The sequence below is a fragment of the Heterocephalus glaber genome, unplaced genomic scaffold (assembly GCF_053883595.1).
Source record: "Heterocephalus glaber isolate CG9 unplaced genomic scaffold, H.glaber_assembly_v1.0 deba00001689, whole genome shotgun sequence".
In the NCBI taxonomy this organism is placed as follows: Eukaryota; Metazoa; Chordata; class Mammalia; order Rodentia; family Bathyergidae; genus Heterocephalus; species Heterocephalus glaber.
Genome location: NW_028258414.1, coordinates 6,803,322 through 6,830,398, shown reverse-complemented (window position 1 = coordinate 6,830,398; position 27,077 = coordinate 6,803,322). Strand labels below are relative to the sequence as shown.

The window sequence follows — 27,077 nt, the reverse complement described above, 5'->3', positions numbered from 1 at the left end:
CTTCCAAGGTACTTCTTAGAAGTTGTCAAATTTATTTCAAAACAGGTTTTTGAAATATGCTTTCTATATCCTTTTAAATTCTGTAAAATCTGTGGTAATGTCTCCTAGATCTTGATATTGTAATTTTAAAAATGTGTAATTGATATTGTGTAGTAGAATGTAAAGGTCTAAAGGAGCAGGGGAAGTGGGAGGGGCAGGGGAAAGGAAAGAGGGGAAAAGAAAAAATATGAGAAAAGGAAAAAAATGGAAACAGGATCTTTGCAAATAGGGAAGGGTGGAGGGGGTGAAGGGAGGGCGGGGAAGGGGGAAAAAGATAAGAACCAAGATACTCATGTAATAGTGCAGGATCCCAATGATGTATGTAACTGTATTTTATGCCAAAAATGTACCAATAAACTTAATGGGGGAGGGGAAGAAATGAGGTAGTTGCTAGGGGCTGCATCAGAAAGCTGTCCCTGTGGGTTATGGGAAATCTGCGTGAAGAGCAGCACCTCCCCCAGGAGACCTCTGCCTGCCTTCCCACCTCTCTCTCAGCCTGGGAGCTCAGAGGAGGGGCTCAGAGACAGGGTAGTATCACTCTAGCTTTGGAAGTGCAAACCTCTGTCTTGGAACAGGAGGAGGTGGACACCTTGGGCAGGTGTGAGCAGGTGACAAGTGGCCATGACAGTGGAAGGAGGGAGGATTGGGGGACCTTGGAAACTGAGTAGGGGAAGAATCCAAGCTGACAGGATCCCATGCCTTCCAGTCACTTGATAGGTGAGAAAGGGTTGGGTGTGACAAGCATGACCAAGTGAGGGTAGGCCACCTCCGCCTTGTCCATGTCTCCTGCAGCATTGGAGGCTTCTGAGTGAGGTCTGGGCTCCTTGCATTCCCCAGTGTCCTAGAACCGGGCTACCTGTGGGCAGGGGGGTAGAAGAGACTCCCTTCTTGGCCACCTGCCGGAGCGATGGAATCTGTACTTGGCCTTCTCCTCTTCTAGCTGCCAGCCTTTTCCCATGTAGGCACCAAGGCCAAACTGAAACAGGAGGCCAGGCAGAGAGGAAAGAGAACTGGGCAGCCTGACAGGGGACCTGTCTGGTCCTCAATCTGTCGTTGCTTGGGTGAGTGGGTGATCAGGACAAGTTCCTTCCCTTCACTGGGCCTCAGCTTCCCTATCAGTGATGGTGAGGAGTTCCCCTTCTTTCCTTGGTTCCATGAAGTTTGCCAAGTCCAGTTGGTAAGTTCTGCCCTGCTTTGGCAAGGTGGGATGGATGTGAGGGAGTTTGTTGTTTCTCTTTCAGATATTAATGTAAGTGATGAGGTTGAATCATCCTTAGCTGAGGGCTGGACATCTCCTGTATTGACCAGGACATGAGATGGGGAGAATAACATCACTGACTTCTCTCCTCCCTGGCCGGGGAGTCTGGGGCCCTGTGGCTCTGATGGCAGGCACAGACCCTGGCTCTGGACTGTTTTTGGTAAACTGCAAAGAGCCTCATACATGCGTCGAACTTGAAAGGGTCCACATCTCAGTGGCATACGCTGCTGGTGTGGCAGAGAGGTCAGGTTGGGCTGGGAAGCTGGATGGATCAGAGTCGTGGGCTGGGGCAACTCTAAGTGGGCTTTTCCTGACTGCCTCAGAAATGATGGGGCACTGGGAGCTGGCACAGGGAGAGCCATGCCAGCAGGCTTTGCCCGTGTCTCCAAGTTTTACGTGGACTGGATCTGGTTCTACTTCTGGATGTAGTCTCAATATTTACTTGCTCTCCTTTGTAGGCAAGAGGGTTTCTTGTTTTTTCCCCTCCTACCCCCACCTTGGCCATCTGTCTCCTAGTGTTTGCTGTTGGCCTGAAGCATGAGGGACTTGGGGCAGACTGGTGCAAGCCCATTCCCTTCCTGGGAGGGCATGTGGCTGGCCTCCCACCACCCGGATGGCTTCAGGCACCTCTTTCCACATCTTCTCTAGCACATGCTCATCTTTCCTGAACTGCACGGCCTATTTGGCATCTGGATTTTAGGTCAATGAACAGTTAAGTACCCACTCCTTTTGTTTCTACTATCTGTGGTGACTGTGTTGACTCAATCCCAGATCCAAACACAGCCTCACATAGCGCCTGGACATCGAGGTAGGATGCCCTGCCGTGAGTTCACCAGATACTGCTGGGAGGAGAGGCTGGGATGAGTATCAGGCTCACTCAGAAGGTGTCCTTCGTCCTGTGAAAGGCACAGTCTTCCACCCTTAAGTCAGGCCTGAAGCCACACTGTCTCGGCTGGTGGACCAGCCATAACATGGGCTCAGATTCCCATCTGGGAAGTGGGGTCTGCCCACCGGTCACCTTCCCTACTCACTTCCGTGCCAGGAGGATTAGGTAAGAGTGTTTTGAAAGCTCTGAGACTCATCTAAGAGGAGCTATGGAGGGAAGAGGAGCAATTAATGTTTCAAAGGAAAGAGAAGTCCATGCTGGGACAGAAGCCAGGAATGTGAGGTCAAAGAACAACTGTTGGTTGCTGAAAGGGAGGGTGTGGCTTTCAGAGTTATGAGATCCTTGGGCTGTGCCCCTGGCCCACTCAAGAGGCAGTGCAGCACGTGCTTACGGTGTGTGTGTGCACGCATGCACGTGTGCATTCATGTGCATGTGTGTGCTCACATTCACGTGTGTTTCCAGGGCCTGTACCTGCCCTGCCAACTGCCAAACCAAGGGCCCCACATGTGACCACTGTGATGCAGGCTGAGGGGTGACTGCAGTCAGCCAGCCTAGCAGAGACCTCCCACTTTCACCCCTTTCGAGAGCACCTTGGGAAGCCGGAATCCAGGAGCCCAAACTCCTGAAACTGCTCTTCTTATCTAAGCAGTGCTGTCCTGTGCCTGTGAAGGTGTCACCAAGAGGCAAGTCATGGATGATGAGGGTGATTTTTTTGAAAAAAACTGAAGGTCCCTATTGAATGAATGAGTCTAAGAATGGAACTTCAAAAGTAGAGAGAGAGAGAACACTATGTATCTCCTGATGGATGAATTCCGCACCTCCTGTGAAAGAATTGTGGCACAGTCAAATTTAAATGTGAAGAACAGGGCACAGAGGAGCATACAAACAACATGAAGGGGAGACAGTCAGCTAAATCCAGACTGTGGGAAACTGTACAGGTCAAAAGACCTGGGGCTTTAGCCTAGGGGTGCAGCTCAGTGCTAGGTTGCTTACGGAGCAGGCCAGAGGCCCTGGGTTCAATTCCCAGCACAGCAAAACACAACAGCCAACAACAAAACACACCTGAAATGTAAGTGACTTTGGAGATGGAAACTTGAAAGATTTCTTGAGTGTCTAAAAGACCTGGGATTTTAAACAAAAGATATCTAAAAAAAAGAGAGGGATGGAAGGATGAAGGGGAGCGGGGAAGGAGAAAAACCATAAACTAGAAAGAGACTTGTCAGTCAATTGCAATGTATGACCTTATTTTTATATTGGGTCTTGATTTGACAAAGCAAACTGTAAAAAAAAGTTATGACACAGTTGGAGAAACATGATCTGGATGTTGATGATGCTAAAGAACAGTTGATTATTTTTGAAAGCATGGTAGATACTATAGTTATAGTTATTTTGGGGTTTTTTTGGTACTGGAGATCGAACTCGGGACCTTGTACTTGCGAGGCAGGCGTTGGAACCATTGAGCTAAATCACTGGCCTGATAGTCATAGTTTTTAAAGAAAAGAGTCCTATGTTTTATTTTGTTTATTTATTTTTGAGTCCTATGTTTTAGAGACATATGTTGGAATAGTTACAGAAGAATAATATGGTATCTAGGATTTGCACCAAAGTAAGCCAATAGGGAGAAGAATAGGTAGGAGTGTAGATGAAATAAGATGGCTACAAGTTGATGATTGTGGAAGTTTTTTAAAAAGTTATTTCTGGCCGGGCATGGTGCTGCATGCCTGTAATCCTAGCACTAGGGAAGCTGAGGCAGGAGGATGTTTGCAAGTTCAAGGCCAGCATGGGCTACATAGGGAGTTCATGGCCAGCCTGAACTACATAGTGAGGCCCTGTCTCAAAAAACCTTGTCTCAGAAAAGGGCTGGAGATGTAGCTCAGTACTGAAAAAAAAGCTATTTCCAATGAGATTTTACAAAAACGTTTATGGTACCACTTGTTCCCAAGTTGATTCAGAAACCTTATTGTATGGAAATGCACCTCAGTCTTAGTGTCGTGGGCATTACTGGTGCTTGTAAATCAGATGAGCTCCAATACATCAAGTAGGACATAGAATAGGAGGATTTTCTGGGTTGGCACAAACAGTAATAATAATAACTCATATTTAATCTTCACGACTCTTTCAGGTAGATGCTATTATCTACCTTGGTTTTTATAATGCATGGTTAATTTTGGAATACTTTTAAATTCAGAGAACAGTTACAAAGATAATACAGAGTTTCAGATACCCCTTGCCCAGTTTCTACCTAATGTTAATATATAACCAGGGTACATTTGTCTCAACTAATAAACCAGCATTAGCACATTTACTAATTATATATAGGTCCTTAATCCATTTACTAATCCATTACTAATGCTTCTGTTAAACTCCAGACTTTATGTAGATTTCACCAGTTTTCCATTAATATCCTATTTCTGTTCTGAGATTGCATCCAGGACACTACCCTGGATTGAATTACTGCATCTCCTCGGGTTCCTTTGGTCTGTGACCGTTTCTCTGTCTGTTTTTCATGATCTTTTGGGGGGGGTTTTGTTGTTGTTTGTTTGTTTGTTTTTCATAATCTTGAGCTGGAGAACTGGGCGGGTAACCTGTAGGTGGCCTCCACTTGGGTTCTCTGATGGTGGTTGTAGGACTGAGGTTGAGGTTGGGGGAGAATGCCTTGGGTGAAGCACCCGTCTCGGTCAGGAGACACCCACAGGACTTGTGACCTAGTGCTGGTGATGTTGACCAGCACTGCTTGGCTAAGGTGGTGTCTGCCAGGCCTCCCCACTGTAAACTCACTCTTTTCCCCTTCCATACTCTTAGAAGAGGGTCACAGAGTCCAACCCACACTCATGAGGAGGGGAGGTAAGCTCTTCCTCTTGGGAGAGGGTGTATCTACATATATTATTCGAGGTTCTTCTCTAAGCAAGATGTAATAACTTCATTTAAAAGACTGAGGAGGGGCCAGGGATTTAGCTCAGTGGTTCCACCACCTGCCCGGAAAGCACAAGATCCCGAGTTCGATCCCCGGTACAAAAAAAAAAAAAAAAAAAAAGGTGAGGAAACTCATGATGGTGCACTCCAGTAATCCCAGCACTCAGGAGGCTGAGGCAGCAGGATTGCCATAAGTGCAAGGCCACCCTAAGCTATGTAGTGAGTTCAAGGCTAGTTTGAACTTCAAAGTGAGATCCCTCCTTCCCCAAATAAGATGAGAAATCTGAGGCACAGAGTGGCAAATAACTTAGCCACAGGGTGTGATCTCCATGGGCAACCATAAACTGAGTCAGCCTAACCTTGCACTGTCCCAGCTCTGTACTCAGCCAGTTCCCTGAGAGCCAGGCCCCCGTATTCCTGTAAGAATTGTTTTGTCTCTGATTCACCCCACATTCTTTCCCAGCTCCCAGCATAGATCATGGAGTCCCATAGGGTAGAGAAGTTGATTTGCAGTCTGTGTTCCTTAGAATCCAGGGCCCCCAGACTACTACAGGGGTTGAGAGGACAGGAAGTTGAACACGTGGCTCTTTCACCCATTGCCTTTCTGTTCTTATGTGTTTTACATGTGGGGCCTTCCAAGGGAAGAAGTTTGAGACCCTAGATCTAGTCCCAGTCCCGTCATCTCATTTAAAATGAGGAAACTGCTGGCCTGGGATGTAGCTCAGTGGTGCTTACCTGCCTGGCAAGTGCGAGGCCCTGACTTTGATTCCTGATACCAATAAAATAAAGTAAAATAAAATGAGGAAACTAGCCATGTATGGTACACATCTATAATCCAAGTACTCTGGAGGCTGAGGCAGGAGGATCCCAAATTTGAGCCAAGCTTGGGCAGCTTAGTGACTTAGCAAGACTGTCTCAGTATAAAAATATGTAACAAGGGCTGGGATGTGGCTCAGTGCAAAGGTCTGGGGTTCAATTCCCAGTACCACAAAATATTAAAATTTAAAAATGAGGAAACTTAAGGTCCAGAGAGGGTGGTGGGTTGGCTCTTGTTTGCTGAGCTAGCAAAACCCAGATTTTAAACTCCTGTAGGGATCGACTCAGAAGCAGGTGAATCCTGGTGCTCTGGAAGCACTGGACACCCTGAAGGGTCCGATTTTGCATCTGCATCTGCGCAGCGTGGCCGTGTTGGAGCATTATCACTGAATCTTCTTGCAGAAGCAGGCTGACTTCACACCCTTTGAGGTGTCACTGTTTCTCCTCAGTCACTGGAGAGGGACAGAGTTCAAGATGTGGACTGGATCTGAGCTGGCCTCGGGAGTGAAAGAACCGAGCTGGAGACAACTCTACGGTCCCCTGTGTTCACAGGGCCTTTTGCCATTTACACAGCTGGCTCCCTTCTAGCTTGTGTGAGCCTTGCCCCGGCAGGTATCACCCTCACTTTACAGAAGAGGAAACTGAGGTCATGGTAAATTTTCTTCTTTGGTCACTCATGCACTCATTATTTAATAAAAAGGTATTTATTGTCTGTTATGTGTAAGTTACTGCAGTGGACCTTATTGGAAGACATGGAGATAAATAGGAGAAACTGTAAGACTGTTAAGACTTGGTCATCTTCGAAAAGTATTTTGTTAAAGCACATATACAAGCCAGTTATGGTGGTACAGGCCTATAATCCTAGGTCTCTGGGAAGCTGAGGCAGGAGGATTCCAAATTCAAGTCTACCCTGAGCAACTTAACAACTTAGCAAGACCCTGTCTCAAAATAAAAAATAAAAAAGAGCTGGGGATGTGAAGGCCCTGGGTTCAATCTCTAGTACTGCCAAAAAACAAAACAAAACAAAAACCACACATGTACAGAATATTGCTTATTATTAGAACCTGGAGGGCTGATTCATGTTTCTAAGAAGATCCAAATAAAAAGGGAATTTCTGATGAACTCTATTAATAGAAAATTTTAAAACTAGCTCATCCTTTCCTCCAAATAGGATGCTTAGGGCCAGGGATTTAGTTCAGTGGCACTGTGCCTGCCTTGCAAGCACAAGGTTGTGACTTCAATCCCCAACACCAAAAAACCCCCCAAAACCAAAAACCAAACCAAAACAAAAAAACCCCAAATAGGATGCTTAACCTGTGTGGATCTGCAATGGTTCCACCAGATGTGGATCAGAGCTGCACACTGGGGCTGATCACACCCTAAGTCTCCTGAGCCTTCTTCTGGGTTAGGAGTCACTGGGACCGGACCACAGAAGCCTACCAGGACACTATGAGCGTGCAGTGAGAGAACTCAGGTGGAACCATTTGAGCTGGGTGTGGTGGCGCATGCCTGTCATCCCAGCACTTGGGAGGCTGAGGCAGGGAGATCATTGTGAGTTCGAGACCAGCCTGGGCTACATAGTGAGACTCTGTCTCACTCCCTCCCCACAAAAAAACCCATCAAGTTGCTATTATTCATGGAGGGATTGTTCTACAACTATTTATTAATTTGTGTTTGCTCAAATTACTACTTCTACCAAGGCTGGAAAATAGGTTTTCTACAAGGAGGTCCAAATCGAAGGGAGTGTGAAATGAATTTTGGGGTACCCACGATTCTGCTGGGCAGGGCATCAGGGCCTTGCTGTAATATTTTCAGAAAAAGTACTTCTGGCACTTTTTTTATTTTCATGTTTTTATTTTTTTGTAGAAAATACTGGAGTTCATTTAGCTCAGGGTACACTGCCACCTGCGTTCTGAGAGAAACCGGCAGACAGGGTGAGAGATTGGGGGTTTTAGGAAGGGCAGCAAATGTGATTAAAGATGTCTTTTTCCTGGATTGTTTAGCACTGTGCCCAGCTCTTCCTGCATTGTGTTAAGATGAGATGTTTACCAATGTAATTCCAACAAGACTGCTCTCCTTTGGCCTGTAGATTTTTAGCTTTAGATAAGGAGATGATAAGGAGGCTACACATGTTTTTTAGAGAAGACAGATCTGGATCCAACTCTGGGAGGAATGTATGGGCCTGACCAAAGGTTTGTTGCTGCCCTAGCTGGATGTCTTTAACTGAAGTTTTTTTATGTGGGGTTTTAATTGGAGTTGGTGGTTAAAAGTTTAAATCCTTTTCATTGTCATGGATGGCCATTGCCTCTCCTACCCCATGACGAAGTGGTCAGAGGAACGAAGAAGTGGTCATATTTATAACATTAGGGGCCTCTTGAGTTGGCTGAGTGTCAGGAGTGGAAGAGCATGAGCAGCCTGGGAGTCCAGTTCACAGGCAGCTTCTGGTTCCTAGTGCCTGGAAGTTTGTTTCTAACAAGCCACGGTGAACTGCACTTTGAGCAATGTCCTTAGGGTGCCGTGTCCAGTGGCGAGGAGAGGAGGGAGGACGGCACCCTGCCACCCTGCTGGAGCCCCAGGAAAGGCTTCTGGAAAGAGCCTGGGAGAGCTCTGCTCAGGGCCCCGCTTCCTTTCTGTCCGAATCTCACAGGAAGAGGCTGTTGCCTTCCTAAGCTGGGCATTGGCTCTGAAGTTTGGCGGTCGGAGAGCCTCACTAAAGGGTTTTGAAGAAGGGAAAGACTAGGGAAGGAGCAGTCTCTCCCCCATCTTGCTGTGTTCCTCTGACACATCTTGCTCTCACCTCTGCCCATCTTGCCAGGCCCTGGGTGCCCACGTGCTGCCCTCTGGAACCCCAAAGACCCCCCTCTGCAGAGCCCAACCTGCTCTCTTCTATAAGTACCTCATCTCCCCCACTCCAACAGTTTTTGCATCATCATTTCATTTTTTTCAGCTGGATGTGGTAGCACATACCTGTAATCCCAGCTTCTCAGGAGGCTGAGGGAGGAGGATTGCAAGTTTTTTTGGGAGGGGTTGTTGTTGTTTGTTTGGTTGGTTTTTTTGAACACAGGGTCTTACTATGTAGCCCAGGCTAGCCTTGAACTCACAGCAATCCTCCTGCCTCAGCCTCCAGAGTGCTGGAATTACAGATGTGTACCACCACACCTGGCTTGGAGGATTGCAAGTTTGAGGTCAGCCTGGACAACTTAGCCAGTCCCTGTCTCCCCCTTCCAAAAAAATTTTTTTTTGTTTTTTTTTGTTTTTTGATACCAGGGATGGAACTCTGGTCCTTGTGCTTGTGAAGCAGGCAGTGAAACCACTGAGCTAAATCCCCGGCCCCTCAAAAAATTCTTTTTCTCCTAGCCTAAGTGAATTCTACCAATCTATAGGAAAGTGACCCAGTGCTATTAATTCACATTAAGGGAAGCATGCCTACTAGTCCAAGTAACACTTAGCTACTCGTGGGAACAGGTACAGGTGTGTCTGTCCAGGGGCAGGGCTCCCTGTTCCTCCACCCCAGGCTCCCACTGAAAGCAGGAGCCTGTGACAGGAGCCCTGAGTCCCCTGGGGTGTTGTATGTGTGAGTGTGTGTGTGAGTGTGTGTGTGTAGAAGCAACTACTGTGTGTCTTCCCTTTCAACCAAAGCATCTTGGCTCTGATCTGTCTTGTACATTAATCTATGTAAGATATATTTGGGGCGGGGACATGATCTTAAGCACAAGAAGGCTTGAAAGTGGTTGCCTTTGGCTGGCAGACCTCAGCAAGTGAGGAGTGGGGTGGGGACTCTGCATTCTATTCTAAGGCTCCCTGCACAATTTCAGTTATTTAGCCATGTGCATGTGTATCATTTTGCTTTTAAAAAATGGAAAAGAAATAGAGAAGGCCCTCTGCTGCTAGAACAATGGGAAATCCCTGCCCTGGGGTAAATGCAGGAACATGAGCAGAGTGCCTAAGGTCTTGGTGGCTCGGCTGTGAACCATGGTGTCACCTCGGCAGGCTGAGTGTCCCTCAACTGTGAGGTGGGAGGGCAGAGGGTCTTCCCTGGGTCGGGGGCAGAACTGTCCTCCTGGTCTCTGCTGAGCGTGGGACAGCATGGTTCTAAAATCCAGCCTGACCCTTGGCTGATCTTAATTAAGAGGATTCCTGAGTGGAGAGGAAGAGGGAGATTTGTTTCTGCCTGGCCTCTCTGCAAGCTGTGGGGAAATTCCTCCCACAACAGAGGGATCTCAGAGAGTGACGGGACTGCTGTCCCGCAGCGCCAGGGCCCGCGCCTCTGAGCTGAGTCTGTTGTGTCCCAGGACCTACTGTGACCCAGCATGAGGTCGGGTATCCTCTGGTAAAGGAACATCACAGCAGGACGGCCCGCAGGGACATGTGACACTGAGTGTAGCAGAAAGCAGCTCTTCCAGGGCAGAGACAGGCTGGCTGCCTTCTTCTAATACTGGTGGCTCTTCTATGGATGAAAGACAGTGGCTTCTTCACCTTGCTGTTGCCAGGTCTACACTCACGACTCTCAGCTAAAACTCAGCAAGCTCTAGACTCCAAATATACAATGGTGAACAAGACAATGATGGTGCCCTTCCCCTGGTTGACAGCCCAGGGCGGGATTCAGGTGAGCAGTTGGAGCCGACCAGGGGGGCAAGAGCTGCCACACAGAGGGAGGGGAGAGGAGGGAATGGAAAAAAAAAAGAGAAAAGGATTCAGATGTATTATGCATGTACCAACTCCCCATGATAATTGTAATCATTATGTACTACAAAGATGTACTAATAAAAAAATAAAGTGTTTGTGGGCGTCTACCTCCTGCCAGGTGCTATTCTGGCTGCTCACCCCCATCAGTGCGTTTAATCCACCTGGCAGCTGTCGGATGGCTGTCATCTCATCTTAATACCAAGGTCCCACTGCCGGCCAAGTAACAGAACTGGGCTGGGGGAGTCCCGAGCTCCTTCCCTGATCAAGCCCCTTGCACCCTGGGAGCCCAGTTGCTCAACCTCCAGGGGGCGCCACGTGGGCAAGAGCAAGGCCACTAGAGGCTTGGTGGGTGCGAAGAGGCAACTTCAGAGGCTGGGGTCATTCTAGGTTGCAATTTGTATAGATGGAGGAAACAATAAATCATATCGGATGCAACACAGACCTTTCCTGCGTCCTGACAGGCTTGGGAGAAGCCTGCCAGGCAGTGCCAGAGCCTGTGATGACAGCAGAGGTAGAGAGCTCAGGGGGGAGTGGCAGCCCGGAAGGCGCCTGGGAGCTGCTAATTGGAAGTGGTGATGACAGAGGAGATGGCAGGCTGTGCCCCACCTCCCCTCAACCACGGCAGACGCCCTGGCTGGAGAGGCTGGAGGGAAGTTGGCTTCTAAGAGGATTTAGACCCAGGGCCTCCATCCCCACCTCACCCTCCAGATTCACAGCGGGGAGTGGGGGTGGGGTGGGGGTGGAAGCTGGCCATGCATCTAAAGTCAAATCCTGTGGAGGGTGGGGATGAGGGAATGGGCCACCTCCAAACCTGGGGGAGAAGCAGGGTGGACGGGGCTGTTTTCTTCCTGTGGGAAATACCTTGTGCAATCAGTCAGCCCAGACCTGCGGCTGAGTCTTCGTAGTCCTTTGGGTGGTCTTGCCTTCTAACACCGCTGACGCTGTGGGCCCACCCTGGGCATCTGTGAGTGGGCCCAGCTGTGCGTGAAGGCGGGCTCTGCGGCTCCCTGCTTGTTTCCCAGGCCAGTGAATGGCAGGCACAGTGTTGCCACGAAGGACCACTTGTAGATCCTCCCACACGTGTATGCCAAGGGTTTGAGGCAATTTACAATGAGAGGCACGCAGACAAGTTAGAATTAGAAAGTAAAAGTGGATCAAAAAGCCACCAGCCCTCTAAAAGCTTGTGATTTTGCAAACTTGTGAGGAGGCCTGGGTACCTGCGTTTTAACAAGTTCCCCAGATGACTGCGATACACCCCCATGATTGAGAACCACCGGTGCCAAGAAAGGAGGAAGGAGGTCACCCGCGACCTAGGCCACCAGAGTTTTGTCATTGACCACCAGGACAACAGAAGGGAAATAAGATAGATCATATTATTTTCACTGTCTGAAATGAGGAAGAGCGTCAGTGTCTCATTGTAGACAAATGTCACAGTGGTAGTTTCTGAAAGGAAGTCATTGTGCGAGTCCTCTTACTGAGGGCACTGAAGAGTGCGATGGAGAATTGGGGAGCATGTCGATTCTCTAAAGGGGTCCGTGGTGCTGGGTGCTGCCCCTCCCCAGCTAAAGCCCACCCTTGGGCCACGGCACTCTACAGCAGGACCTGTCCACCCTGGGGTCCGCCCTTCCTTCACTTGCTCAGTAGGAGGGTCATTGCCATTTGCAGAGCGCAGCGAGTCTGACGAGAGGACCAGGTGTGGGGCCAGGGGCGGTGGAGGATGCCCTACGCCTGCGCGGTAACCCGGAAGAAGCGCCTGATGACCCGCGATGTCAAGAGACTTCCTAGGACACAGTTGCTGCCCTTAGAGTGCCCCTCAGGCACCGCAGTCCCATGATTCAAGTGACAGGCTGGAGAAGAGAGAGGTGAAGGGGGAAGCGCTGGTTAGAACTGTCTGTTGCTGAGAAAGACAGAAAGCTGTTTACAGACGATAGACCTGTAAAGACTCAGCCATGAAAACAACAGGGATTTTTGTTTTGTTTTGTTTTGTTTTGGTACTGGGGATTGAACCCAGGGCTCCCCGACCCTTTTCAATGTTTTTATTTTAAACTTAAAAGTTTATTTTAATTTTAGGGTTTTGTTAAGTTGCTAAATTGCCCAGTCTTGGCTTGAATTTGCAATCCTTCTGCCCCAGACTCCCAGAGTGCTGGAATTATAGGCCTGTACCACCATGCCCTGTTTAGGGAAAATATTTACAAAATAAATAAAACTCAAGTGACAGCGGGGTGCCCAACACAAGTGAGCATTCAGCCACTTGACCTCCCATTCTCTGCTTCTTTCCACTCCCACAAGGAAGAGAGGAAAGGACAAGTGTGTTTCTTAGAGAAAGTGGCCCTTCGATGGTGAAGAAGTGAGATAGAGACAGTGACTTGAGGGCTCATGGAATGCAGCGCCGTGTGTCACTCCCTGTGTCTCCAGTGCCTGCAGGTGACCCTTTCCCAGCCTTCCTGTATTTCCCTGGTCTGATGTCTGCAGTAGTCTCTGAGCCCTTTAAATTGTGGGTGTGTCTTTTGATAGCACTCAGGACAATGATCAATAAATGATGAATAGACGAATAAATTAGTGAATGCTAGGTGTGGTGGCACACACCTGTAACCCCAGCACTTGGGATTACTGAGTTCAAGGCCAGCCTGGGCTACATAGTCAGTTTACATGAGCTACATGGTGAGACCATCTCAAAAAACAAAACAAAACAAAACAAAACAGGGCCAGGGATTTAGCTCAGTGGTTCTGCTGCCTGCCTTGCAAGCAGAAGGTCCCGAGTTCGATCCCCGGTACCAAAAAACAAAACAAAACAATTAATTGATGGATTGAGTCAATGGTTAGAAGTTCAGTGGGTGGACAGTGAGTAGATGGGTGGATGTTACCCTCCACATTCTGCCATAGTAATTTGCATCACAAGTGGAAATTTAGACTAAGGAAAATAGCCGTGGACCCAGAGCTATGTTTTCAAGTGAAAACCTTTCTACGTATAGCCAAATATAGCTTACATGAAGCCAAATTTATTTTAGGTTTTGGACCTGTGGGCTCATGTTCATTTAACAACATCAAAATGTGTTTACACTTAAAAATAGATTCCAAAAGGTAATCAACCCTCAGCCTGACTTGGTTCTGCTCAGTGATTCCTTCCTTTTGTGCTTTAAAAGATTTTTTTTGTTTTGTTTTGGCTTTTGGTTTTTTGAGACAGGGTTTCACTATGTAGTTCAGGCTGGCCTTAAACTCACTATGTAGCCCAGGCTGGCTTTGAACTCACAGTAGTCCTCCTGCCTCAGCCCTGCAAGGGCTGGGACTATAGGCATCCACCACCAAACCAGGCACAAAATTTTTCTAATGCCCCCCCCCCCAAGAAAAGACAGAGGAAGGAAGTTAGTCTGTAGACCCAGGGAGTTAAATGAGCTAAGTTATGAAACATTTGCCAAAAGCTGCAGTGCAGCCACCTGTGACTTTGTGGACTGGGGCCATTTAGAGGTTGGGCTTCAGGTCCCTTGGAGACTACTGTTTCCTGATCCTTGTTTTACCCGGATTCCTTACTGTCACTCTGGAGGAGGTGAGTCAGAGTGACTTCTTGAAAGACTAGATAATAGTTTTTGCAAAGCATCAATGTACGTATGGTGCCTCAGTTCATGAACTTAATTCTTTCCATGATTCTGGTTGTACATGAACCAAGGCACTACTGTATTCTTTTATTTTTCATTTGCAGCTTGAAACTGCATTGGGATCATATAAGAACATCCTTCCATGCTATCAAACAGGGTTCCCTGGAGCTTTGGGAGTTTCCAGGAAGCCCTTTTAGGGGTTTGGTGCTTCCCCTCGACTCTCTGGCCTGGAATTCTGACCTGCTACCTGCTCTGACATCTGATAATGTAATGTCTCTTCTCTCATTTTGGCTTCCTAGCTCTCTAGCCCCTGCTTGCCCTGCTTGTCCTTTGGGTAACAGGTTCTTAAATGCTTTCTGCATTCTTGGATCCTGACCCTATGAGGGAACTCTGCTTTTCAGCAGCCACGATCTTCCTCGGCACTATGTACTGATTTTGATTTTGAGATAGGGTTTCACTGAGACACTCATTTCCCCAGGCTGGGCTTGAACTCTCAATCTTCCTGACTCAGCCTCCCAGATTGCTGGGATTACAAGGCTGTGCCACCCTACTGGGCTGAGATGGATAGTTTTATGCCTGTGTTAGGCACAAAGAAACTGAGGCTGAGTTACAGAATTTGCTAAAGGTAGCAGAACTGGTAATAGAACCTGAGTGTTTTGACTCTAAATTCTGAACTTGGGTGTATGAGAGTAGAAACAGGTTAGCTGCTGAGGCAACAGGGGAGGAAAGGTCTTGCTCGTGGGAATTGGGAGTAGCCTGGCTAGAGGAGGGGTGTGTTAGGAAGGGCTGGGAGATGAGGGGCAGGGTCAGCCACAGAGGTGGACAGTGGAGCCTGGCCAGGCAGAGGAGTGGGACCTCCAGGACCCCCAGGACCCCATCTCCAGACGGGTCTTGAGCCTGTGGTATTGGGCTGATCTGCTTCCCGTGCACTGCAGATGTGAGCTGCCCTTGCCTTTGAGACAACACTGGCTGGAGGTCCTTTTGGGCTGCACCTGGGGTTGCCTTGCCTGGAAGCCTCTAGCATTATCTCTGCCCTATGGCCTTGAATACTGGAAGGGTAATTCCGGAAGAATTGTGGTTCATTGTTCTCCCCAGTGGGAAGAGGAACTACAGAGGCCTCTGTGGGGAAGCGGGAGGAGGAAGCTGTCTCTACATCCCTCTCCTGGGGGCGGGGGGCTTCTCTTTTGACACCTCGAACCTCAAATGGCATCTTGTCCCTGCCTTGGGTTGCTGTATTCTACACAGCTCTGCTAGATAAATCTGGCTTTGAGGCAAGTCACTCAATTCATGCTTTAGAGCTGACTAAGACAGGACTGAGAAAGATCCAAGACCTTATAAAGCTTTATCAGCTGACCCCTGGGAGGTGACGGGACAAGTCTGGTGGTCATGACTTACAGGGCGAGGGCAGTGAAAGTGGTCCACCTCGATGGGGCTGTGTGGGGTTTTTTTTGAGAATATAACAACTAATAAAATCAAGCAAGGACCTGGGCATGGTGGCGCACACCTATATAATCCCAGCAGTCAAGAAGGTTAAGGATTATAACTTCAAGCAGTTTGGGCAATTTAATGACTTAGTGTGACCTTATCTCAAAATAAAAAATTTAAAAGGGACTGGGAATGCAGCCCTAGGTTCACCTAGTACCATACTGCAAATCGATCAATTAATTAGTCACATCACTCCTTTTTATTATTCCCGTGTGCAGACAATCTTAAATAATATTGATAAAATACTCCTCTTGGGATTAGGGGAGCTTGTCCTCCCTTCTGGAGGTCCCTCTCCTCAGCTTTTACTACACTGCTGTAGGTTAGTTAGCTGGATAGTCTCCCTAAAGCTTGGGTCAGCAGAGAAGGTTTTGTGTCCTAGCCCTGCTAACCAAATCACTCAACTTCTCCAAGCCTGTATTTTCTTATCGGTAAAATAGAACTAAGATAATGCCTGCAACTATTAAAAGAAAGAACAAGTATAAAATTAGCTTATGAAGCCAGGTGTGATGACGCATGCCTGTTATCCCAACTACTCCAGAGGCTGAGGCAGGAGGGTTATCAGTTTGAGCCCAGCCTGCAATTTAGCAAGACCCTGTCTCAAAAGTGAAAAATAAAAAGGGCCAGGGGTGGTGCACACCTGTAATACCAGGACTCAGGGAGGCTGAGGCAGGAGGATTGCAAGTTCAAGGCTAGCCTGGGCAATTTAACAACTCAATGAGACCCTGTCTCAAAAATTTAAAAAGGGCAGGGGATGTAGCTCAGAGTTAAGGCCCTGTGTTCATCCCCAGTACTGCAAAAAAGAAAAAACAAACGATAAAAGGGCTGGGGATATGGCTTGGGCTCCTTAAGTTTGGTCCCCTGTACTGGTAGAAAAAATTAGCTTGTAAAGAGAATAAGTATAATAATGGCCACATTGCTATGCAAGTCTATCCCATGGTGTGACGTGTGGGTTATTCTGAGTTACTCCCCTTTGGTAGTGAAGAATTGTTGAGGGGTTGAACCAGGCTCTACCTCACACTTTAGGAGCCAGGTTGGGACATTACCAAGCACTGAGTCGCTGTTCTGGTTGTACTCCTTTTTAGACCACAGGGCAGCCCTCATGAAGTGACGCCTAAGGCCCAGCCAGGTTCTGGAGCAAAGCCCATCCGCAGGAGCCGGGGAGTGAGGATCTGAGCCTTGGGCCTGGGAAGAGGGGAGCGTCCCTGACATATGGATGGAGTGCTGGCATAGCAGGGAAGGAATGGATTTACTGTCCCTTAGCAAACTTTCCTCCTACGTGACTTTTGCAAGCCAGCCTCTGGCCCCAAATCGCCCCGCCTCACCTCTGTCTGTCTGCAGCTGGGTGGCAAAGTCCTTTCTGGGACATTATGTCATGATTCTCCCAGTGACCCTGATTGTCCCCATTTGACAAGGGAGAGGCCCAGGTTCTTGAACCAGCTGCTCAGGGGCTTGCTGGTGAGCAGAGGGACTCTGACACCAGCCTGGAGACAGGAGTTTGGAGTGAGAGGGAACCATTTTCTCTCTTAGGTGTTTTCTGACAGAAACTTTTCTCAAGCGTCACTTTGATGGCTGGTCAGGACCAAGAGTTGAGCTCCTGACCTTGCAAGAGCTCTCTTTGTTTTCTTAGACCACAAATTAGCTGTTGCCTTTTGCCATGGCAGGGAAGTCAGAATATGTGGGCTTGGCATATGTGTATCGATGTCTCAGTATTCTCATACTTTCTTTTCCGGTGGTGCCGGGGATTAAGCTCAGGGCCTTGTACCTGCTGGGCAAGGGCTGTACCACAGAGTGACATCCCCAGCTCTGTTCCCGTAATGTTTGAACTAGTGTTGGGAATGACCTCTGTGAAAGACTGGCTAGCTCTCCTCTGCTCCTGCCCTGAATAACTCGTAGAAGCTCTGTCTTAACTTAGAGGGGCCCTTGCTACCCTCCCCTCACCCCTGTAGCCTAGCTGGTGCTTCTGCATGAGGTCTCAGCTCCTGGCAGTGGGGCCTTCCTAGGGGCTTAGACACCGTCCCGGTCTTCACCTGCCCGAGGGTCTGCTGGTGCCCTCTGTTGGGTGCAATGGCACCACAGCAGGTTCTGCACTTGCACATTGGCATTTGCAGATTAATATCCCAGCAGTTATGCATTGCTGACCTCCCTCAAGCAAAAAGTGCTAGTGAGAAAGGACAGGGAATCATAGCAGTAACTAGTGTGATTTCTTTTGTTATCATTGGTTCTCAGGCCTGGCTGCACAAGGCAGTCACCAGGGGGCTTTTACATTTCTGGGCTCCAGCAAAGAGCTAGGAGACCAGAATCTTTGGATGTGAAATCCAGATTCCAGTCATTTTTAAATTCCCCAGGGGAGCTGGGCGTGGTGGTACACCTAATCCCCGAACTTGGGAGGCTGAGGCAGGAGGATCCCAGTAAGTTCAAGGCCACCCTGAGCTACATAGTGAATTCAAAGCCATCCTGAGCTACATAGAGAGACCCTGTCTCAAAAACAAAACACACAACCTCAACAGAAAGCCCTGGGGATTCTGTTATGTGTTGTACTGACTACTCTAGGATTAAAAGTTGACTAATTGCTTAGAACAGAGATATTCCCACATCTGGTTATGCACTGGAATCACGGGGGTAGGAAGGAGCTTTTAAACTGATGCCATCCCCTTGCCCACACATTCCACACCATTTGAATCAGCGATCCTGGCTCTGGTGCCTCTTGCTCAGCCTAACCTGAGCCAGTGGTCAGTGCTAACTGGGGGCCACCATCATCAATATTTCCATTCTTCACAGTTGCCTAGCAGGGAATCATGATTCCCATTTTACAGATGAAGAAACTGATGGATGCTCAGACACAAGGACTTGACTAGGGGAAGCATCAACAAGTCCAGTAGGCTGGGCCTGACTGGCCTTGAAGTCTGCTGTTGATGCCTAAACCCTGGGGCTTGGCTTGGTGGAAGGTGCTCTCTGCTTTTCCCAAACAGTTCAAGGAGAAGGGGACACCAGCCAGCGGCTTGGCTTTCCCTGGGGGTCCCCACTGCAGGCTAAGCCAGTGCTTGGGGCGTCTGGAGTGCAGAGGATGCCATGAGTGGTGGTGCCTGGTATGGGGCTCCCATCAGGAGAACACAGGAGGAGAGATCAAACATTCATTTGTTTTTTTGAGAGGTTGAGGAATTTTTCAGGCACATGATATAGAAAAATCCCTCTGTTCCTCTCTGAGGGAAATGCTTTATCCAGGTGACCCCAAAATGGTAGTTCTACTACTTTATAAAACTGCCTTTGCCCTGTCACAGGTCTTCATGTAGTCAGTGAGAGCTGGGAGATTTGGGTCCCAAACCGAGCCCCCTGCCACCACCTGTGCGCTCTGTCACCTCAGTCAGATCAGTGATAATCCTTAAGCTTCGCTTTCTCCATTGCCAAGGAGAAACTTGAAGGCCACAGGAACTCTGGAATGCCAGCCCCGCCAGTGGCCTCTTGACGTGTCAGAAGGAGAGGAGTCTGGCCGCCCTGCTGCTAAGACTCGCAGCGTCTGGGACAGGAAGCTTTGTCAAGTGTTTGCTGGCACTTACTCAGGTACCCGATGTCCTCGAGGCCCGAAGTGGCTCCAAGTGGCCATCTGTGTCAGAGATCACAGTGAATGTGTTCCCTCTGGCGTCACCCCACCTGCGTCAGCGCCGAAGGTGTGGACAGCTCACAGCCAATATTGGGCTGCTAAATAGCTGAAACTGTAGGGTTAGGGGACCGTGCAATCCGAATTAGGCTCCAGAAAGCCTTCCCTCCCCAGCCCTGCACCCAGGGACCTCTTCCTCCCAGAGCTTCCTGTGCACCTGTCCTCTGTGCCTTTGTCCCCACCCATCCTGCACAGCAAGAGCAGATGCTCTGCAGTGTTGAGTGGACAGGGTGGGCATGGGGGTGCAGAGACAGGCACATCTGTGTCTGGGAGGCTTTGCAGAGTGCCCGGCACAGAATGCTGTTTGAGTGTTGGTGAATCTATTCCTTGCTTGCTTAACTTGCCTTTCTCGTTGTCGCTTGGCTTGTTTTGAAGGATTATTCTAAGAATAGAGTGCTCTGGCTGCAATGGTATTTTCTGAAGTTGGGACGAATATCCAGAGGATCTTATCATGTGGAGCCTTTATCCTAGAGCTGTTATGAGAGCACATCTGAGGTCTGGAGTCTGGTGACCTCTTGTAAAGCTATCTGAGTTACCCAAGCCCTGGGCATTGGGAGTGGCAGTGTGGAGGGATAGTAGGAGGACGTCCCAGGAGTGGTGGCCTCTGGCAGTGTCCCGAGACTTAGATCCACCCTGCTCGTGGCCTGTGTGGAGATGGAGAAGCAAAGCTCGCTGGTCTTTCATGGAGCACTCAGAGAGCTGGCTCAGGGCTGCCTGTGCCTCTGGCACAGTTGCCATTTCATGATCTGTGTCTTAGTGTCTGGACTGAAGGAGTCCCTGGACCAGCCCTGGTTTAGTGCCTGAAGGGGCTGAGCAGGCTCTTAACTCCTGTAATCATTGGTGAGCCTTGTGGACAGCAGGTTGGGCAGCTGGCTTTGCCATTAACACTGTAATGACCTCAGGCCAGTCATTTGACCTTTCCTTGGGGCTCAGTTTCCTAATTTCACAGCACTGGGTCACACTGTGATGTCCCCCACTATGATGCTTAATCTTGTTAGGCTGCCTCCCTCCCCCAAGCCCCACCCTCATCAGGATCCCACATCCTAGCCTGGTGGATTCATTTGGTGGATTAGACTTGGGTTCCAGCTGAGGCTTTGCAAGGACACTGCTGTGTCATCTTACTCAAGCTAGTACTTTCCAGAGCCTCAGTGTACACCATTGTGCCCTGGGAATAACAATATCAAGGTCCTTTCCAAGCTGGCATGGTGGTACACGCCTGAAATCCTGGCGCCTGGGAGGCTGAGACAGGAAGATCATTGTGTGAGCCCAGCTCAGGCAACTCACTGGCCCTGTCTCAAAATAAAAAATTTAAAAAGGCCTTGGGATATAGCTCAAGGTGAAGGCCCTGGGTTCAATTCCCAGTACTGCAAAAACAAAACAAAGCAACACCAGAGCCATTCCTAGTAAAAGATAAAGGATTAATAGGAACAGAAGGGAAAACCAGCACCCATGGCATCTCAGTCACTGGTTATCACCCCAGTGGGGATGACAGTTGGCAGCATGACTTCCTGCCCTGATAGAATGACTCTGTACCCAGCAGTGGGGGTCACTTCCCCAGTGGCCACAGTGACATCCTGATTGTGTGGGTCTGTGTCCCCACAGTGGCCAGTTTGCCATCGTGAAGAAGTGCCGGGAGAAGAGCACAGGGCTGGAGTTCGCAGCCAAGTTCATCAAGAAGCGACAGAGCCGGGCCAGCCGGCGGGGCGTGTGCCGGGAGGAGATTGAGCGGGAGGTGAGCATCCTGCGGCAGGTGCTGCACCCCAACATCATCACGCTGCACGATGTCTACGAGAACCGCACCGATGTGGTGCTCATCCTTGAGCTGTGAGTGGGCGCCAGGGACCCGTGGGTGGAGGGCAGCAGGGGCCAGCAGAGTGCTGGCTCAGGGGTGGGCATTGTCCTTCAGCCTCGGCTACCTCCATCTTCCTTTTGGAACTGGGCTGCAGGAGGGGTGAGCTTGCTGTGCACCAGTGGCAGAGAGTGCTGGTCTGTCTGGCTTTTTTTTTTTTTTTTGGTACCGGAGATCAAACTTGGCTGTCTGGCTTTTATTGGATCCCGGGATTGAAGGGAAGAGACAGCTGGCACTGGGTGATTTCCTGGCTGCAGGAGCACACTAGAGGCTGAGAGGCAGGACAGAAGGGAGCAGGGGAGGCTGCACAGCCCGCCTCAGTCCTTTGCTGGGAACAGTCCACTGCATTTGTGCTGCCTGATACCTTTATGATTACAGCAGTTGCTGTTGTTTAAGGTGCATTATATTTCTCATTTTAGTCCTTGTAGTGACTGTGATGATCGAAACATCTTACACCCAAGAGAGGCTATTTTACATTTACCATTCTGAGCCCTTCTGTTAGCTTATTTAATCTTTGTCACACAGGAAGTTGGAATTTCCCCATCGTAAAGACTGGAACACAAGAGGCCAGGTTACTTGCAAGGTCCTGTGGCCAGGCCTAGAGTCCACGTGGGTTATGCAGATAGCTGTGAGCATAAAGTAGGCAGTTTTATTGTGGCCTAGCTGGAGAAGATGTCATAGCAGTTGGGAGAATTTGTACAGGTGACACCAAGACTCAAGGGGTCGATCCTCCTGAAGGCATCTCCATGGGTGGGCAGGAAGGCCCCTGGCACAAAGTAGGGTCTGAGTTGGGCTGTGGCATAAGTCACAGTGGCTGTGTCACTCAAGCCACGGGACCTGAAATAAGAATGTTCTGACCTTCATAAGCCTGAATGCATTTGCCAGTTAGCAGGGAAGAGGTGGCAGGTGTCTTAGCAATCCCTAATTTTGTGACCTTAGGCAAGTCACTTCACTCCTTTAGGAGCATATAGGTCTGACCTCTTAAGCCAGGCAGCCGTCCTTAATCTGCCTTAAGATCATTCTAATTTGAGAGCTATCCTGATATTGGCAAGATACAGATTTAAGCAGGATATGGGCATTTGTATATCTTCTGCTTGATTCTTATATTACCCATCACAATGTTTAAATGCAGAGAATCACCATGCTCTACCCCTCTCCAGCATCCAGTATCCTCTTTCTCCCACAGATCTCCCTACTTCTCAAACCGATTGGTGCCTGCACCTGTCTGAGCTGGACAAAACCTGACGAGCAGCCCAGGCTGCACATGTCCCAAGGCTGAGGGACAGCAGTCAGCATACTGATTCCCAGCAGAGAGTGACAGGCCGATCTTCCTGGAAAGGCTAGGGCTGAATCTTTAAGAGGCTGTGATCAAAACTGCCCCATCCCCAGTACAAACAAAGTAACAACAAAAAGAAAACTTCACAGGAACTGTCAAGAAATTATAGGTATTCATAATCATACACTCCAAACATAGCTACTTATGTTTTCCTGTGGTTCCTCTCAATCTCAATTTGTGTATAATTGTGCTTGTATAATTTCCTGCTCTACTGTTTCCCTCCAGTTAACAAAACTCCACAAATAGCATTTTGTTCTCTTTTAAATGATTATATCATGTTTCATTGAATTATATATCACTATTTCCCATCGTTGGACATTTGGTTTTTATTTTCCAAGCTCTTAACCATTCCAGATTTTACTACTGATAAAACAACTTTCTTCCTGTGAATTTCCCCTTTGCTTTTAAATTGACTGCTTCAGTGAAATCCCCAGCTGTGGAAGGACCAGGTCAAAGGCTGACACTTTTAGGCTCTTGATATCCTCTCTTCCAAAGGGTGGGGTTGGTTATCCATACCATCCACGACATAGGAGTGTTCCTATTTGCCTACGACCTTGCCAGCCCCAGGTCGTTTGTTTTAAAAGATATTTCATCATTTGTTCATTTTTAGAGTGATAACTTCATTCTGGTTGTCATTGTATTTGGACTTTCTTTCATTGCTGGGGAAACTGCCTGCTCTCCCTGTTTGTAGGACCCCAGGGGGTGGGGTTTGGGATGCTCTTAAGAAGCCCATTTCTCCCGGCAGAGCTCATGATCAGCCCATAGTTTTGTGGATTTATGAGATGAAAAAAGACCCAAGTTTGCTAAGACTGTACCTAAACCAGGAGAGGAGTCCCTGGCCTTTTGTGTATGGACTTGGTGACTCCCCTTGGGCCAGTCAGGAGCCTTTGGGATCTGGATCTTTGTGTGTCCTAGCAGGTTAGCAGATTTGCCCAGTAGTTGAACCTGGTGTTGTATCCACCTGCTTGGTTACAGAGTTGATGGCTGAATCTGCCCTCATTCCACTGCCCCCTCAGCAGCTGCCATCTGCTGCAGGGCCTCCTCCTGGTTTCTGCTCAAGTGGCCAGTACTAGGTGGACATGCCCAGCCCTAACTCAAAGTTCCTTTCTGCTGTCATTCTACCTGTGACCTTCTTAGAAGCAGCTGCCTCTAGTCCTGGCTGATGAAGGCAGAGTAGGGGAGGATTTGTATAGGTTGACGTCTGTATGGTAGAAAGAATATATTCAAAATGTCAGTGGATTAACTCATGTCCTCTGTGGAGCTTGCCCTGACTGACGTATGTCTGCCCTGCAAGACAGCTCCCACTGCCGTCCCGACAGCTCTGGGGCAGCCTTGACTCAGTGGAGGCTGTGAAAAGTGGCACCCTGGCAGTTGTATTCCAGAAAAGACTGGGCACAGTGCCACAGGGTGATGGCAATGAGCCGAGTCTGGCTTCCCCATCACTGCCTGCTCTGGTGGTCTGTGCACACCTTTTGGGGGGAATCCTGGAAACCCTTCAGCAGGAGGACCAGCCTGCAGCGAGGAAGGGGACAGAAGTCAGGTCAGCAGGGAGGGGTGATCCTGGGAATGCTATGAGGAGAAGTGAGAAGGCCAGGATATCAGGCCAAGCTTTCATATTCAAGCTAAAGAGATTTAGAATAAGAAAAGAGAAAAACTTTGAAGATGAGAAATGACTCTTAAGCAGAGGTTTTAGAGCTGAGTAGCCCTTGGTAGAAACTATGTTGTGTGTAGCCCCAGCTACACAGCAGGCTGAGCAAGAGGATCCCTGGAACCCTGGAGTTCAGGACTGTACTGAGCTATGCCCATTGGGAGCCCAAGCTAAGTATGAGCAGTGGGATTGTGCCAGTGAACAGCCACTGCATGCCAGCTGGGGAACACAGCCAGACCCGTGTCTGGGGATTGAATACAGGGCCTTGTACATGCTGGGCAAGTGCTCTACCACGGAGCTTTGCCCCTATATAAATCCCTGTCTCTAGAGAGAGAGAAACTATGTTAGTACTGTTTTAGAAGAAGGAAGAGGAGGAAGGAAGAGAAAGAAAGGAAAGGGATGGAAAGGAAAGGGAAGGGAGGGGAGGGGAGGGAAGAAAAAGAAGGAACTGTGTTAGTAGGAAAAAGAATTAAACCCCAGCCTCCTCGCTGGGCATTGAACAGAGGCCGCTGAGCACTGACATGACTCTCCGCAGCCCAGTGTCCGGGGCTTGTGCAGCCTCCCGCCTTTCTCTCGGGGACATTCCAGGGCCCACAGTGGCTGTCCCCTTCTTCATCCCGAGGAAACCATGTCTCCCCAGGTCTCTCCCCGGATCACGCCTTCAAACATGTGGCTGACTGCTGCTCCCCAAGTCCGCACCCAGCCTGGGCCTTCATGTCAGCGGCTTTGCGCGACAGGATAGCGGCTCATTAATCTTTTGTATTTATGGGGTAGTTTATTTAAGGCAGGAATAGGAGGGTTATTGTTTTAACCTGAGAGATTTCCCTGAGGTTGCAGCCTCATCCCACCTGGCCTGGGGCCGGGAGTAAAAGGACAAGGGTGGGACTGGCGTCCCTGTATTCGTGAGGTGGCACTGTGGATTTGAGCACTGGCAAAGGGCTCCACATAGGCTGTCCCCATGTGAGGCTCCACCATCTCTATGGTATATCAGATTGTTATATTGCTATTTTCCACATTTTATTGATATTTTTAGTGTTTTATTTCCTTTGTTCTTCTATTCACCAAACTCTAAATAGCTTTCTCACACTACGTCTTGTGTCAGCAAAAAGGGCGTAGCTGGGGAGACAGATAGGTCCCAAAGCCCAGACAAAAGGGGCACAGAGGCAGCCAAACAGGGCTGTTAGCCCTCCCCTCCCAGGCTGGGGTGCTGCGAGCTGTTCCTTTTGCTGTTTTTTTTTGTTTTGTTTTTGTTTTGAGTCAGGGTCTCACTATGCAGTTTAGGCTGGCCTTGAACTCACTATGTAGCCCAGGCTGGCCTTGAACTCTTGGTGATCCTCCTGCCTCCTGAGAGCTGGGATGACAAGCATGCACCACCACGACTGGCACGAGCCATTCCTTTGTGGATCAGCAACTTAGACTTTGTGACGTGGGGAGACCATGGTGAAAGGGACACACCTACTGTGTGACCCTGGGCAGTCACTTGCTCTCTTGGGACCTCCATTTCATCTTCTGACAAATGGGGACAGAGGTTCCATCTATACCCCTGGGGGCTGGTGAGGCTCAAGTGACAGGTTTGGGAATGAGAAAGAGCGCGGCAGTGGCGGTAATCACTTCAGAGCTTGGCAAGGACCTCAGAGCCCTTGTCTCATGTCTCATGAAGAGCGCCCACTCCCGCCCCCACCAAAAGGTGATGATGAGGCTGTTTTTCTCACTTAGGTTTCACAAGAAGCAAAGCACATGCCCCATCCCATGGTGAAGGCTGAGTCTTTGTTGTGGAAGGACCAGGTCCCCAACCTGGCCCTTTGACCCCAGCCTACAAAACAGACTCAATCCCACATGTGAAGCAGCTGCTGCAGGACAGGGTTGGGGATGGGGAGGAGCGCAGGACGACCTCACTGTGTGACACTGAGGAAATCGTACCAGCTTCATCCCCAACACCAAGGCGGCTACTTCAGCTGCACCTGGCTCACTCTGAGCAGAGGGTGCTGCTCCCTCTTATCTCACCCTTCACTCCTCCTTCTCTCTGTCCTTTCTTGTTTTTGATGCCATTGGTGTGTTGGAAAAGCGAGGACCTGTTGATTATCCTGCTATCTGGACTTGACCTGTTCCTTCTGTGCTGCTGTTTAAGCATTCCTACCCCCTATAGCCCCTGTAAATTGGTGGTGAGCTCCAGAGGCCAAACCTTCCTACTGGTGCTGGCCCAGAGAAATGTAACATGAACCCCATATGTCATTCTGGGTTTTCTAGTAGCCACCTTAAATAAGTAAAAAGAAACAAGTGAATTAATTTTACTAATATTTTTATTTAACGTGATATATAGAAAGTATTAACCACCTTAACATGTAACCTATGTAAAAATTTAATAGATATTTTACATTCTTTTTTTCATACTAAGCCTTTAGAATCTGGTGTGTGTTCTACACTCCTAGCACATTTCAACTTGTATGTGAGGCAGTAGTTAGAGTGAAATTCAATCCTGTTTCAACAGTAAAGTTGTGGGCTTGGGATATAGCTCGGTGGCGCTGTGCCTGCCTGGCAAGCACAAGGCCCTGAGTTCAATCCTGGTGCTGGGGAAAAAAAAATAAAGTTATGGTTACTGGAAAATAGACTTCTTCAGTTTTTAAAATAAAATTAATGAGAATTAAATAAAATTTAATCCAGTTCCGTGGTCACTTTCCTCTCTTCTTTTTTTTTTTTTTTTGGTACCGGGGATCAAACTCAGGACCTTGTGCTTGTGAGGCAGGCGGCCTCACCACTGAGCTAAATCCCCGGCTCTCTTCCTTTTTCTTTTCTTTACTCTCTTTGTGGTGCTGAGATTGAGCCCAGAGTTGGCACTTAGCTACATTCCCAGCCCTTTTTAATTTTTTATGTGAAGACAGTGTCTTGCTAACTTGCTAAGTTGCTCAATTGCCC

At 48.7% G+C, this 27,077-nt stretch overlaps 1 protein-coding gene across 6 annotated transcripts in view; it reads left to right on the top strand.

Annotated features, from left to right (window-relative positions):
• Positions 1-27,077, top strand: part of Dapk2 (death associated protein kinase 2) — a 105,671-nt gene that overhangs the window by 34,485 nt on the left and 44,109 nt on the right. For 4 of the 6 annotated variants that reach the window (XM_087199111.1, XM_021237100.2, XM_087199108.1 and 1 more), the window contains exon 3: positions 20,934-21,155. The exons of the other annotated variants lie outside the window; for them this stretch is intronic. In XM_087199111.1, the coding sequence (XP_087055237.1) occupies positions 20,934-21,155 (222 nt within the window). The remainder of the gene's footprint in view (positions 1-20,933; positions 21,156-27,077) is intronic. 6 annotated transcript variants of the gene reach the window in all.